Genomic DNA, 15347 nt, shown 5'->3' with positions numbered 1-15347 from the left:
GCTTCAACATCAGACCTTCCAATGAACACCCAGGATTGATCTCTTTTAGGATGGATTGATTGGATCTCCTTGCAGTCCAAGGGACTCTCAAGAGTCTTCTCCAACACCACAGTTCAAAAGCATCAATTCTTTGGCATCAGCTTTCTTCACCGTCCAACTCTCACATCCATACATGACCACTGGAAAAACCATAGCCTTGACTAGACGGGCTTTTGTTGGCAAAGTAATGTCTCTGCTTTTAAATATGCTATCTAGGTTGGCCATAACCTTCCTCCCAAGGAGTAAGCGTCTTTTAATTTCATGGCTGCAGTCACCATCAGCAGTGATTCTGGAGCCCCAAAAAATAAAGTCTGACACTGTTTCCACTGTTTCCCCATCTATTTCCCATGAAGTGATGGGACCAGATGCCATGATCTTAGTTTTCTGAATGTTGAGCTTTAAGCCAACTTTTTCACTCTCCTCTTTCACCTTCATCAAGAGGCTCTTTAGTTCTTCTTCACTTTCTGCCATAAGGGTGGTGTCATCCGCATATCTGAGCTTATTGATATTTCTCCCGGCAATCTTGATTCCAGCTTGTGTTCCTTCCAGCCCAGCATTTCTCATGATGTACTCTGCATATAAGCTAAATAAGCAGGGTGACAATATACAGCCTTGACGTACTCCTTTTCCTATTTGGAACCAGTCTGTTGTTCCACGTCCAGTTCTAGCTGTTGCTTCCTGACCTGCATACAGGTTTCTCAAGAGACAGGTCAGATGGTCTGGTATTCCCATCTCTTTCACAATTTTCCACAGTTTATTGTGATCCACACAGTCAAAGGCTTTGGCATAGTCAATAAAGCAGAAATAGATGTTTTTCTGGAACTCTCTTGCTTTTTCGATGATCCAGCAGATATTGGCAATTTGATCTCTGGTTCCTCTGCCTTTTCTAAAACCAGCTTGAACATCTGGAAGTTCACGGTTCACGTATTGCTGAAGCCTGGCTTGGAAAATTTTGAGCATTACTTTACTAGCATGTGAGATGAGTGCAATTGTGCGGTAGTTTGAGCATTCTTTGGCATTGCCTTTCTTTGGGATTGGAAGGAAAACTGACCTTTTCCAGTCCTGTGGCCACTGCTGAGTTTTCCAAATTTGCTGGCATATCGAGTGCAGCACTTTCACAGCATCACCTTTGAGGATTTGAAATAGCTCAACTGGAATTCCATCACCTCCACTAGCTTTGTTCGTAGCTTTTTGTCCAAGCTACTTCAAATTGGAGTTCCCTCACGTGTAATCAGGAATCTTGACTAATCCATATACTAGGTTAGAATGTCTTTCCTTTGAGAAACTAAATACTTCTCACGTTGACCTAAAATACCCACAATTATCCATACTGGTTAAGGCAGAGAAGGCCACTATTACAATATAAATATGTTATCGTGGGGTATGGAGAGAGTTTCAACCTTCATGGTTGAAACTGCCCTGTGAGGTGGGAGAGTACTGAGCAGCACAGCAATAAATATTCATGGCATCTATTCTGCATCAGGGCTAGATAAGCCTAACAGGTACAACCAAGGTCATCTATGCTGAAGGACAGGGGCCTGATGTCCTCTCTCCTGAAGCTCCCAGTGGCATTTGCTCTTCCCGGAAAGCCCTTTCCTGTCTTCCCTTTCTCTGCCAGGCAGCCTTCTCTACGAAGTATCCAGGACAAATCCCTCCTTTGTGCTCCCACAGACTTCAGTCTTCTCACCCTCAATGACTGCACATTCCTCTTTGTACTTCATTTAATAAATTCATTTACTCAGTCAACACATGATACATTATGGTCATATCTTCCATGAATAACTGAATATGGACTTTCTCAAACTGGAATTCATACTCTCTTCTTTGTGACCTCTTTTGCCCAAAACATGAGGTACAGAATTTTGGATCTCATGTCATTTTCTCGCATCTCAGTTATCCATAGCGAGAAAAATGCGTACAGAAAAGTGTGTCTTTGCAACACTCCCTTAAGGCACCACTGCCCATCTGGTGACAGCTGCCTGTGTTTCCAGCATCACGCATTCACGCTTTCATTCACCAAATATTGACTGAATGCCTTCTGTGTGCCAAGCGCTGTCATGTACTCTGGGGGTCCAGGTGTAAGTAAGAGAGATACAGGTCTAAGGGGGAATCAAACAGACAGTTGTTAACAACTCCGCAAACAATTGATTCCTTTTAGGAATAACAGAAGTAATCATCAGTTTTTCAGGACTTGCTTCAAACCCATGCCTTTTTGGTTAGAAAATGTCATGGGAAGGTTTCAAGAATAAATTTAATCTTAACCCTGAATGAAAACCGGAGAATTTATTCACTTTAAAAGAGGGAACATAGATCGGCAAGAATTCTTAAGAGTCCTTTTCCCACAGCCCTCCAGCCCATTCTGTGTGGGAATTGCTGGGGCGGGCAGGGAGCCCCTGGTGCTTGTACACGCAGAGCATATCTTCATCCAGAGTTAGAGACGAAAGTATCTGCCAGTCACTCTATTGCAGTTATCTTGAAAAGAACTCTGACCAGGGAGCGGGAAGGTTATCAAGCACTGGAAAATGTCATTAGTTTTCAGATAGAATTCTCAGCAATCACAGGGCTAATTTGCATGCCAGAGGATAAATTTTTATCACCTGACTCAGCAGCTGGGACATAAAGGACATTTAATTCTACCATTTATCCAAGCGAGTTTGCTTAAAAAAAAAAAAAATTAATCACTTTAAGTAGTACCCTTCTAAGGCTGCAGTGTATCTCTTGTGTAGCTGCCCAGATTGATGTGGTTTGTGTAGCCCATAACCCCCAGCCCTTGCAGAGTCCCTGTGAGCCCGTGAGTCCTTGCAGAGAACGCAAATGAATTACTGATTCTGCTTTGTCATTCTCCCTCCCAGTGTGGAGTGGGAGTGGCTCTTCTAGTCATCTAACCTGAGGGTTGTGTGAAAACACGCTCTGAGAGCATCACAGAAGCTTGGAGATCCCTAGTTCAACTCTTCTTTTTCACATACATCTCTGGCTTATGATAAAAGCTCAATATATAAATGCATTCTGTGTTGGGGGAAAGAAATTAGCTGTTTCTCTTTCTTCAGTTAACAGAATCTTTATTTTTTAATGTGCTCAGCTCTTTATTTTTTGTTTTTTATTTTCTTTTTCTTTGAGTTTTATTGAGATATAGTTGATATACAGCACTTTTTTCAGTTTAATGTGTAGAGTGTAATAATTTGACTGACACACAAAATGGAATGATTACCACAATGAGTTTAGTGATCATACATCATCTCATATAGATACAAAATTTTTTAAAAATATATGTTTTTCCTTATGATGAGGACTCTTACAACTTACTGTGTTAACAACTTTCATATATAACATACAACAATGGTAATTCATGTTAGCAATGTTAATCATATTATACATTCCATGCTTGGTACTTATTTATCTTATGACTAGATATTTGTACCTTTTATTGCCTTCATTCAATTGTCCCACCTCCTGCTTCTGGTAACCATAAGTCTGATTTCTTTTTCTATGAGTTTGATTGGTAAGCTGGTATTAAAATAGAATTGACCAATAACACTATGTTAGTTCTGGTGTAAAACATAGTGATTCGATATTTCTGTACATTACAAAATGATCACCACACCATCTGTCATCATACAAAGGTATTACATTATTAATGACTCTACTCCCTATACTGTATGTTTCATCCCAATAGCTCATTTATTTTGTAACTGGAAGTTTGCTTTTGTTTCTCTTTCCTGAGGAACCAGATCTAAAATAGTACTGCTAAGACTGCTATTAAAGAATATACTGGCTGTGTTTTCTTCCAGGAGCTTTATGACTCAATCTTAAGAGATTGTATGTTTCTAGGAGTTTATCCATTTCTTCTGTATTGTCTGTTTTATTGGCATATAATTCTTCATAGCAATTTCTTCTGGCCTCACATTTAAGTCTTTAATCCATTTTGAATTTATTTTTGTATGTGGTGTGATAAAATAGTATAGTTTATTTCACATGCAGCTGTCTAGTTTTCCCAGCACAATTTATTAAAGAGAGTGTCTTTCCACATTGTATATTCTTGCTTCCTTTGTCGTGATTAATTGACCATATAAGCATGAGTTTATTTCTGGTCTCTCTATTCTGTTCCATGGATCTATGTGTCTGTTTTTATGCCAGTACCATACTGTTTTGATGACTGTAGCCCTGTAGTATAGTTTTAAATCAGAGAGTATGATGCTTCCAGTTTTGTTCTTCCTTCTCAACATTATTTTGGCTATTCTGTGTCATTTGTGCTTCCAATCAAATTTTAGAATTATTTGTTCTAGTCCTCAGAAATTTAATACTTGTGTTTTAATAAGGATTACATTGAATCTATAAATTGCACTGGGTAGTCTGGTCATTTTAACAGTATTATTTCTTCCAATCTATGAGAAGGGTGTATTTTCCATTTGTTTGTGTTGTCTTCAATTTCTTTTATCAGTGTCTTATAGTTTCCCAAATACAGGTCTTTAATCTCCTTAGGTTTATTCCTAGGTATTATTCTTTTTGATGCAGTTGTTAAATGAAATTGTTTTCTTAATTTCTCTTTCTGATAGTTCATTGTTAGTGTATATAAATACAACAGGTTTCTATATATTGTATCCTGCAACTTTATGAAATTCAGTGATGGGTTCCAGTAGTTTTTTGGTGACATCTTTAGGATTTTCTATGGACAGTATTATGTCATCTGCAAATAGTGACCTTTTACTTCTTCCTTCCCTATTTCAATGCCCTTTACTCCTTTCTCATGTCTGGTTGCTATAGCTAGGACTTCCAATAAAAGTGGTAATGGTGGGCATTCTTGTCTAGTTCCTGATCTTAGAGGAAATGATTTCAGCTTTTCACTGTTGAGTATGATGTTGGCTGCAGGTTTGTCTTACATGACCTTTATTATGTTTAGATGTATTCCCTCTATGCCCACTTTGTTGAGAGTTTTTACCATAAAAGGATGTTGAATTTTGTCAAAAGATTTTTCTGCATCCATTGAGATGGTCATATGATTTTTTCTTCTTCAGTTTGTTAGTGTGGTATGTCACATTGATTTGAAGATATTGAATGATTCCTACATCCCTGGAATAAACCCCACTTGATCATGGTATATGATCCTTTTAATATATTGTTAGACTTGGTTTGCTAATATTTTGTTGAGGATTTTTCCATTGCATTTATCATTGATATTGGCCTGTAATTTTTTTGTGGTCTCTTTGGTTTTGGAATCAGGGTGATGCTGGCCTCACAGAATGAATTTGAAAGCACTTCTTTTCAATTTTTAGGAAAAGTTTGAGAAGTATAGAAGTTAATTCTTCTTTAAGAGTCTGGTAGAATTTACCTGTGAAGTCGTCTGGTCCTGGACTTTGGCTTATAAGTAGTTTTTTTGGCTACTGATTCAATTTCATTAATGTTATTGGTCCATATATATTCTGTATTTCTTTCTGACTCAGTCTTGAGAGATTGTATGTTTCTAGGAGTCTATCCATTTCTTATGTTTTTTCCATTTTATTGGCATATAACTGTTGATAGTAATCTCTTCTAATCTTTTGTATTTATTTGGTGTCAGCTGTAGCTTCTTTCATTTCTGGTTTATTTTATTTGAGTTTTCTCTCTTTTTCTTGGTGGGTCTGGCTAAAGGTTTATCAGTTTTATCTTTTCAAAGAACCAGCTCTTAATTTCATTAATCTTTCTTTCTTTTAGTCTCTTTCATTTATTTTCACTCTGGTATTTATTTCCTTCCTTCTACTAACTTTTAACTTTGTTTGTTCTTCTTTTTCTGGTTACTTTAACTACAAGGTTATGTTGGGTTTTTTTGAGAATTTTCTTGTGTCCTGAAGTAAGCTCATATCTCTATAGCTTTACTCTTAAAACTGTTTTTGAACACAATGATTCAAAATCTATAGAATACAACAAAAGCAGTTTTAAGAGCAGTGTCCTCTGCCATGAGGGGCCAGGGCCCAGGTCCCAGCTCTAAGAGGCTAGAAAGAGGACTCCAAACTGGCAGTTGCCAACACCAGCCTCTTCACAGTAGGATGAGCTTCTGAAAATAACTGCCACCAGCCTCTCCCAGAGGGAGTCCCAGTTGCCTCCTGCCGCTCTGGAAGGGTCTCCAAGGTTAGTAGGTTGGTCTGATCCAGGTTCCTTTCAAATGACAACCTTTGTTCTGGGTCTCAGAGTATGTGAGATTTTGCATGTGCCTTTTAAGAATGAAGTCTTTGTTTCCTTCAGCTTTCCCATACACAAGCCCCACTAGCCTTCAAAACCAGATATTATGGGGGCTTGTCTTCCTGGTGCAGAACTTATGCGCTGGGGACCCTGATGTGGGGCTCAGACCCTTACTCCCTGGGGAGAACCTCTGCAATTGTGACTCTCCTATTTGTGAGTTTCTTACCTGGAGGTGTGGATTTTGACTATTACTACATTTCTACATCTCTGTACCTCCTACTCAACAACGTGTGGTTCCTTCATTATATCCTTAGTTTTGAAAAATCTCTTCTTCTAGTCTTCAGATCATTCTCATTCATAGTTGCTCTGTAAATAGTTATAATTTGATATGCCCATGGGAGGAAGTGAGCTCAAGGTCTTCCTACTCTGCCATCTTGCTAGAAGAATCTTTCTTGACTATTTCCTAATGGCACTTGAGGGGTTTCAAAGTGGTCTAAGACATACTTCCTGTCCTTTAAGAGCTTAGGACTATGGGTCCCTATTTTTCTTTAACATAAAGACCCTCAGTGACAATCAAAAATTTTTGATTAAAAAAATGATAAAAAAATTTGTTTGATAATCCTTACACCCCAATCCCTTTTCTCTGAAAGTAGTTGTCTTTTCAGCATCTATTAGTTAAGACAATGAATTAAAATGAAAAGCTACTATGAATTTGGTGATCTTTAAAAATAAATTTGTATTTATTGACCTTAGGAATTGCTACAGAAAATTGAAAACCACATATGTGTGAGAGTTATTTTTACTCTGTCCACAGACAGCATTTTGGTACACATGGGGATTTATAGACAAGTTGCAATGTTTCATCTACCAATTGGCTTATAGAGATAACTTGGTATTTGACAATTAAAAGTATAAAATACTGAAAGTTCTAATTAGATGGGGAAACAGTGGAAACAGTGACAGACTTTATTTTTGGGGGCTCCAAAATCACTGCAGATCGTGATTGCAGCCATGAAATTAAAAGATGCTTACTCCTTGGAAGGAAAGTTATGACCAACCTAGACAGCATATTAAAAAGCAGAGACATTACTTTGTCAACAAAGGTCTGTCTAGTCAAGGCTATGGTTTTTCTAGTAATCATGTATGGATGTGCGAGTTGGACTATAAAGAAAGCTGAGTGCAGAAGAATTTATGCTTTTGAACTGTGGTGTTGGAAGAGACTCTCGAGAGTCCCTTGGACTGCAAGGAGATCCAACCAGTCCATCCTAAAGGACATCAATCCTGGGTATTCATTGGAAGGGCTGATGTTGAAGCTAAAACTCCAGTATTTTGGCCACCTGATGAAGAGAGCTGACTCATTTGGAAAGACCCTGATGCTGGGAAGGATTGTGGGCAGGATGAGAAGGGGACGACAGAGGATGAGATGGTTAGATGGCATCACTGACTCAATAGACATGAGTTTGGATAAACTCTGGGAGTTGGTGATGGACGGGGAGGCCTGGCATGCTGCAGTTCATGGGGTCGCAAAGAGTCGGACACGATTGAGTGACTGAACTGAACTGAACTGATGGATATTGCAAATTGTCTAGAATCAAAGAAAGGAGAAATTGCTGTGATCTGTGGTAGACAGTTGGGTCCTTAAGAGGTAAAACCCTTGAGCTTGGCAATAAAGGTTTAAGAGAATTGTATATATGGAAAACTTGCAAAGAAAGCATGAAAAAGGCCCAGAGGGTTTGTTGTGTAAGAAGACAGCATTAAATGCTTACATCCAGCAAAGAACAAGCACACACTTTAGAATGAGACAAAACTGGATGTTCAGGAGCTATGTGACCTTAGCAAGCTATTTAGCATTACCAATACTCAGTTTTCTCTCCTATAAAATGAGACTAACCTGTCCAGAACACTTTACAGGAGAGTTGGAAAGATCAAATAAGATTAAGCAAATAAGGGACAGCATTTTGTGAAGTGTGATTTTATCAAGTAAATAAACGTCGTTATTTTTTAAAGGCCCAGAGACACCCAGTAGATTGAGCAGACCACTGCTGACTGGAATTCTTTGTTTTCAAGGAACGGAAATGACTCTGGCTCACTTAGGCGAAACAGGACTAGTACAAGAATGTACTGGGAGGTGAACTAGAAGGAGTGAAGTACACGGTGTGAGTCAGAGAATCTAAGGAAATATGAAGACCCAGGCACAAAAACAAGAACTAGTACATCAGGAGAATATTGGTAGCAGCAACTACTTAATAGTCTCCTTCGTTTTTCCTTCCTTGAGTTATTCTACTCAAGTCAAAGTCCCACAGTGAGATAGGCTAGTGGGCAGGGCATCTTGATTTATAGTCCCATGAAGATTATGAGCCAGGGAGAAAGGGTAATTTTCCAAAAGGAAGTTAAAGGATTGTTAAAGAAAGGAGAACAGGATAGAGAGTGAGTGAACAGAAAACAAATTTCGGAAGATCATTCATACATTTATGTAATCACATTTATTGATCAACATGAAGAATACTGAAAAACTAAGCCTAAGAAAGTAAAAGTTGAGGCTAATTCAAGAGGAATAGCCTCTCCTAGGTATAGGAATATATCTCAACCTCTTTGCTTCACCTTGGCTTTCCTGGTGGCTCCAGGAGGCTTATTGTATCTAGGGCATAGGTCAATGAGCGTACCTTAATCCCAAAGTCATTACACTCTAACTCTTGGCTCACTTTCCTTTGCTTTCATAGATACCACAATTGACACACCAGACTAACCTGGGAACTTTGAGCTGTTTTATGGCTGCAATAATTGAGTTGTATCAATAACCTCTTCCTCTCTCTGATTCTCTCTCATTTCTTCCATGGCTCATACTTTATGAATATTCAATAAATACTTGAATATGTGGATGGATGGGAGACTAGTCTGGCCCATGTTGGGATCTAGGACCTTGACTCCTTTTTCTTTTTTCTTAGTTGAGCCACATCTCCTTGCAAGAGCAATCTTATTCCCATGAATCAAAGTTAACATTTGTACCTGGAGCTTTTACAAGTCTTTACAGGGATTTTCTTTGTTATCTCCTCATCCATCACCTTTCAGTATTTAATGTCCTCCAGCTAACCTTACCTTTACCAATCTTTATGTTGTTGTTATTCAGTTGCTAAGTCATTTCTAACTCTTTGTGACCCCATGGACTACAGCACACCAGGCTTCCCTGTTCTTCACTGTCTCCTGGAGTTTGCTTAGATTCATGTCTCTTGAGTCAGTGATGCTATCTAATCATCTCATCCTCTGCCATCCCCTTCTCTTTTTGCCTTCAATTTTTCCCAGCATCAGGGTCTTTTCCAGTGGGTCAGCTCTTCACATCAGATGGCCAAAGTATTGGAGCTTCAGCATCAGTCCTTAAAATGAATATTCACAGATTTCCTTCAACCCTGAATATTCATTGGAAGGACCAATGCTGAAGCTGAAGCTCCAAATCATTATAGTATGCCTGTTAACACAAGGTGTCGTGGGAGGTGCTCTAGAGGAAGCTGACAGTTTACTCAAGAAAGCAGAGACCTAGATACACCAGTGTTAAATGGAGGCATGAGAGTTTATGTGGAAACATGTTAAAAGAACAGTTCTTATTGACTGAGGTGAAACTGTGGGGATTTGGATAGGTTTCATAGAGGAGGTGGCAAATTAAAAAATCTCAAATGTTAAAAACATATGTATAAAATTAATAATTCTCCAAGAATGTTCTATATCTAGGCAATTTTGTGTCTTAACCTCTACTCTTTGAAAGTACCCTACTTTAAATTGCAAATATACTTGGAAGAGGTAACACACTGCATTGTTTATTAGTTGTAGTAATTTTCATATATTTTTTGTGTACGTGCGTGTGTGCTTAGTTGCTCCATTGTGTCCGATTCTTTGCAGCCCCATGGACTGGAGCCCACCAGGCTCCTTTGTCCATGGGGGTTCTCTAGACAAGAATACTGGAGTGGATTGCCATGCCCTCCTTTAGGGGTTCTTCCAAACTGAGGGATCAAACCCAGGTCTCCCATACTGCAGGCAGATTCTTTACCATCTGAGCCACCAGGGAAGCCCATGAAAACTGGAATGGGTAGCCTATCCCTTTTCTAGGGGATCTTCCTCACCCAGGAATGAACTGGCGTCTCCTGAATTGCAGGCAGATTCTTTACTAGCTGAGCTACCAGGGAAATCCCATAAATTTTCTACAATATATAAAAAAGAAATTCTTTTTTTTTTCCTAATCAGTCTCCTTTTATTTTTAACCATAGGATAGTGCACATATTGCAAGTGACCCAACCATGCTTATACAGTAGCTTTTATAGTATAGAATGATATATACAGATTTCTCTTATTACAAGTCATTATGACCTCCAGGCATAAAGCCTAATATTTTTTCCAATAGATGAGAAAGAAAATAGAAAAATTAAGATCATGTCCTTTCTTAATGGACGGATAGGATAGAGAATATTCTCAATCCTTGCAAGTTCATCTCATGTTAACTTGGAACTTCTTTGAGAACGATTCTTAGTTCTTTCCCCCCTCCCCAAGGGACATTTGGAAATGTCTGTAAACATTTTTGGCTGTCACAACTGAGGGGGAGAAAGGGAGGGTGCTACTGGCATGAAGTTGGTAAAGGCCAGGGATGCTGCTAAACATCAAAGAATCATCCGGCCTGAAATGTCAAGAGTGACTTGAGCTACCCTGGTCTTAGAAACACCTTGACCTGCCAACCAACCAGGCATCTGTATAGATACTAGAAAAAACAATGAGAGTGCAAAGCCTTTCATGAAACATAAAAATAAATCTTTAGAAACAGAGTAATACAAAAATGCTAATAGTAGTAAATCAAAGGTCAGCATGACAATATTATGTATTTTAGCTTTTGATTCTTCCTCATTTGACCCAAGTTAAGAAGGGTGGTAGTGATGGTGATAATGATATGATTTCTAGACATTGGAGTTTGCTTGTATTTTTTATTAAGATATAACTGACATATAACCTTATGTTAGTTCTAGATGTATAGCATAATGACTTTTTATCTGTACATATTGTGGAATGATCACAAGTCTAAATAAATACTGATCACCATACATAGTTACTTTTTTTTCTTTTGATCAGAACTTTTAAGATCTACTCTCTTAACTTTCAAATATGCACTGTAGTAAATATTAATATAGTTTCCATGTTTACATTTTATTTCTTGACTTATCTATCTTTTAACTGGAAGCTTCTAACTTTTGACTTCTTTCACCCATTTCACCCACCCACCACTCCCTGACTCTGGCAATAGCTTTTTATTAAAATTTAGATTCCACATATAGTTGACCCCTGAATAACACAGAGGTCAGGGATGCTAACCATCCACACAATGGAAAATCTATTTATAATTTATAGGCAGTCCTCTGTAGTCACACTTCCACATCTAACAATTCAACTGACCACAGATAAGATAGTACCATAGTGTTTATTACTGAAAAAACCTGTATAAGTGGATCCACACAGTTCAAACCCATGTTGTTCAAGGGTCAACTATCTGTTGACCTCATTTATCATATCAGGTACTTTGATCACAGGAAGTGGAAAAGGAACATAGAAAAGGAAACAGGACCGAAAGGAGCTCTTAAATGATCATCTTTCTTTTGTGCATCAAAATAGAACTGTAGTTTGAGAAAGTGGGCTGTATAGCATCAAAAATTCTGAGGTTGAAGCCTGTCTTCTGTTCTGCTAACTCTGTGCTACTGGGAAAATTCATTAACTCTCCCTAAGTCTCAGTTCCTTCCTCTGTATTAAAAAATAGGGTAATAATAGTGCGGCTCTGATCAGTTTATTGTGTGACTTCAAGAGAAGAGCATGTGTGAAATATTTAGCTGTTCTTGACACATAATAAGCATCCAATAAGTGCTATAATAATAATGATAGGAAGAGAAAGTGGAATAAATGTCTTGATGATGATGACGACAGTGATAATGATGACTGGCTTTAGATTCTGATGTTGTGGATTGCAATGCTGTCTCTGTTACTTACCAACCATAAGACAATTGCTTTATTGATCTGCATTTGCACTTCTGTCCACACGTCTTAAAGTTACTGTGAAAACTAAATGACAGGTGCCTGGAACATAGTAAATGCCCCAGATCGTTGGGTCTGACCTGAAGAACCACATACGATGCTGTCCTCTATGGAAGGGGTTTATCTTTTCCTGTACCCTGATGGCTATTGCTTTCCTCAAGGTTGGTGCCTTCGGTAATAGGCTGGGTCACCGAGAAAACGTGGTTAGTGGGCTTTATCCCCAAGGTAAGAAAAGCTGAGTGAGCGAGAAGTGGATCAGAAACTCTAGTAGGGAGCTGCTGTGTAGCTCAGGGAACTCAACTCAGTGCTCTGTGATGACACAGAAGGGTGGGATGGGGTGAGGGGAGAGGGAGGGATGTCCAAGAGGGAGGGGATATATGTATACATATAGCTAATTCACTTTGTTGTACAGCAGAAACTAACACAACATCATAAAGCAATTATACTCCAATAAATAAATAAATACATTTTACAAGCTCATAAAGGTAAATAAAGGCCCCTGACAGATTTGGAGGGCTTGACTGTGCCCCACCACTGCTGTCCTTGGGTTCTCCTAGCAGCTGCCTGGGGTGAGTTACAGCAAAGCCAGGGAAGGCAGCAATCCTGAGGGGCTGTCTGGCAACAGTGGGGCCTGTGTGTCCTTCTCCACAGCCCATCTAGGGAAGAATGGACGGAGCTCAGGGGACAGGGAGCTAGGAAGGGCAAAATCACCTCTCCATGTGGAGAAGGAGACAGACACAGCATCCAAGGCAAGTGCCCAGAAGAATAAAAGAAGGCAGGACTCTTCAGAAGGAAGGTCACGGGGAAGCCCCACTGAGGGACAAGACAGCCGGGGATCCCTGGAGATGATTAAACAGGCGACAGGCTCACTGCAGTGTGATCATTAGCTCTCAGACCCACTGCTGCAGACATCTGAAATGAGTTCGGATTCCAGAAGCCAGCAGTGAGCCGAGTGGTATGGATCCAGAGGGAAGCACGTGGCTGAATCAGAACCACGAAGGCAGCTGACAAATCACAATGTTATTTGTCATCATCTCAGAACTCGGCAAGTGTTTGTCCCTGAAAGAATCAATACTTTGAGGGGAAAGGGCTGTATTTTTAGAAACTCCTGGATGGGTAATTTATTTCAAGTGAGCAGAGAGTTTATTTATGTTGGCACCTTCACAGAACCAATGGACAGTATATTTACACGAAGCCAGAAGATGCTGTCATTTCTTCTAATCAATCTACCCCTTTGAACAGCTGTACCTTGCAGCTTGGAGTGATAAATTCACTACTCAGGCTAAAAGCTCTACCCAGGGAACCAGTTCCAATCCCACCTTTAGCACTACTTCCTTCTATGGCATGGCCTGTTACACCTTTCAAAACTTTCCCACACACAAATTCTGTCTTCTGAAGCACAATGGTGTTAGCCCCATTCTATAGATGAGAAAACTGAGGCTCAAGGATTGAATGTACTTTTAGCCAACGTGGGGAGGACTTAAAAAGCAAGATCTCACCCCTAGTTGTGTTGTCCTCAGGTTGGACTTTAAGAGATTGTAGACTAAAATACCCAACAAAAGAGAAAAAATGAAGAGTCAAGAATGTGTTTTAAATGCTTTGCTACAAGAATGTGTGTGGGGGTAGGGTGTGGGGGGGCAGTGTGTTGTGCAAGTAAAGAACAGAGGGTCAGCAGTCAGACTTGGATTCATATCCTAGTCCTGATATGACCACAGGCAGCCTCTTAACCCTTCTGAGTCACAGTTTTCCCATCTCTAGAAAGGCGATAATCAAGTTCTTACTTCATAGAAGAATTGTAAGCTTGAAGAAAAAATAGCATTTCTAAAGTTCTCATCACAGCATCTGACAGAAGTAAGAGTCCAGTAAATGCTACTTATTTTGTTTTATTAGCTATTATTTTCACAGCATTTTTGCAACAGCCAACAGTTGAAACCAGGTCAGTGTTCAGTAGTGAAATATGGTGGCATTTATACAATAGGTTTCTATCCAGGTGTTTAAAGAGATGTAGAAAAATGTAATAATGTGTAAAAATGTTCACTGTATATGACCACTAAGTCTCATTTTTGAAATGCATAAATGTGGGTGTGTGTCCATACATAAATGTGTGTAGGTGTATGTACATGCTTTTTTAAACCCTGAAAGTTCTAAATACACAAGAATATTGGCTAGCTGTAGGTGGTGTGATTTATAATTTCTTCTTTTTGATCATCTATTTCTACACTGCCCAGTTTGGTAGCCACTAACCCCAGGTAGCTATTTAAATTAAGTTAAAGTTAAAAATCAGTTCCTCAGTCATACTACCATATTTCCACAGCCACATGTGATGCTTGGCTTCCACTTCAGACAGTGCAGACGTAGAAAATGGCCATCATGGCAGTAAGTTCTATGGGGCAACTTGAGTCTAGAGACTGAAATCCAGGCCAGAAAGAGAGTCAGGACAGGGCCCTCCCTTTGCCAAGCACTCAAGTTTTCATCTGCATCTACTTCCTCCTTAATGAGGATGTTACTGTTTCTAAGACATTACAATTATCACGGTGCGACAAAGTGGGGATTACCTTATTTGCAATGGTTCTAACTATGATTAGCTCTCCCAGTGATCCTGTTAAAACAAGATCCCTCTGACTTAATAATCTCACAGCATTCTCTCTCTCACAGGAGGTACAGTTCCAACCAGAACATTTCCACAACACCATCGTGTGTGAGAAGCCCAACAACCACCTCAACAAATTTAAGGGTTATATGTGAGTATTTGCCACCCATGTGCTGCTTATAAATATTGCCTCTGCAGCTAGAAGTTTTGTCTCAAAATGGCCAAACAGATAAGCATCTGGGTCCTAAGAAAGTTTATTTCTTTTTATCTTAAGAAAGGGCTAGAGAAACCTAACTAAATTGAGAAACATTTTCCAGTCTTTGTTGTTGATGGAGTGACATTTAATTATCTCGCAGGTTTAAATTCACTAATAGTTTTTTCAGAACTCTGTGAAACAGCATCAAAATCGAGAGCACAGTCTGATTCAGGGGAGGCAAGTATGATTAAATTTAGACCAGATTTCTGAAGGAGCCTTTATTGCACTGTAGGTAAGAATGGGGACTTTGGA

General features: G+C 39.2%; 1 protein-coding gene across 2 annotated transcripts in view; it reads left to right on the top strand.

The window, feature by feature from the left end:
- Positions 1 to 15347, top strand: part of ATP10B (ATPase phospholipid transporting 10B (putative)) — a 304891-nt gene that overhangs the window by 206874 nt on the left and 82670 nt on the right. For both annotated transcript variants that reach the window (XM_081500594.1, XM_081500595.1), the window contains one exon: positions 14905 to 14990. In XM_081500594.1, the coding sequence (XP_081356720.1) occupies positions 14905 to 14990 (86 nt within the window). The remainder of the gene's footprint in view (positions 1 to 14904; positions 14991 to 15347) is intronic.

This window comes from Giraffa tippelskirchi, chromosome 6 (assembly GCF_054371585.1).
Source record: "Giraffa tippelskirchi isolate mGirTip1 chromosome 6, T2T-mGirTip1v1.2.pri, whole genome shotgun sequence".
Lineage (NCBI taxonomy): Eukaryota > Metazoa > Chordata > Mammalia > Artiodactyla > Giraffidae > Giraffa > Giraffa tippelskirchi.
Note: the sequence above shows the minus strand (reverse complement) of the source record. Positions and strands in the feature narration are given on the sequence as shown.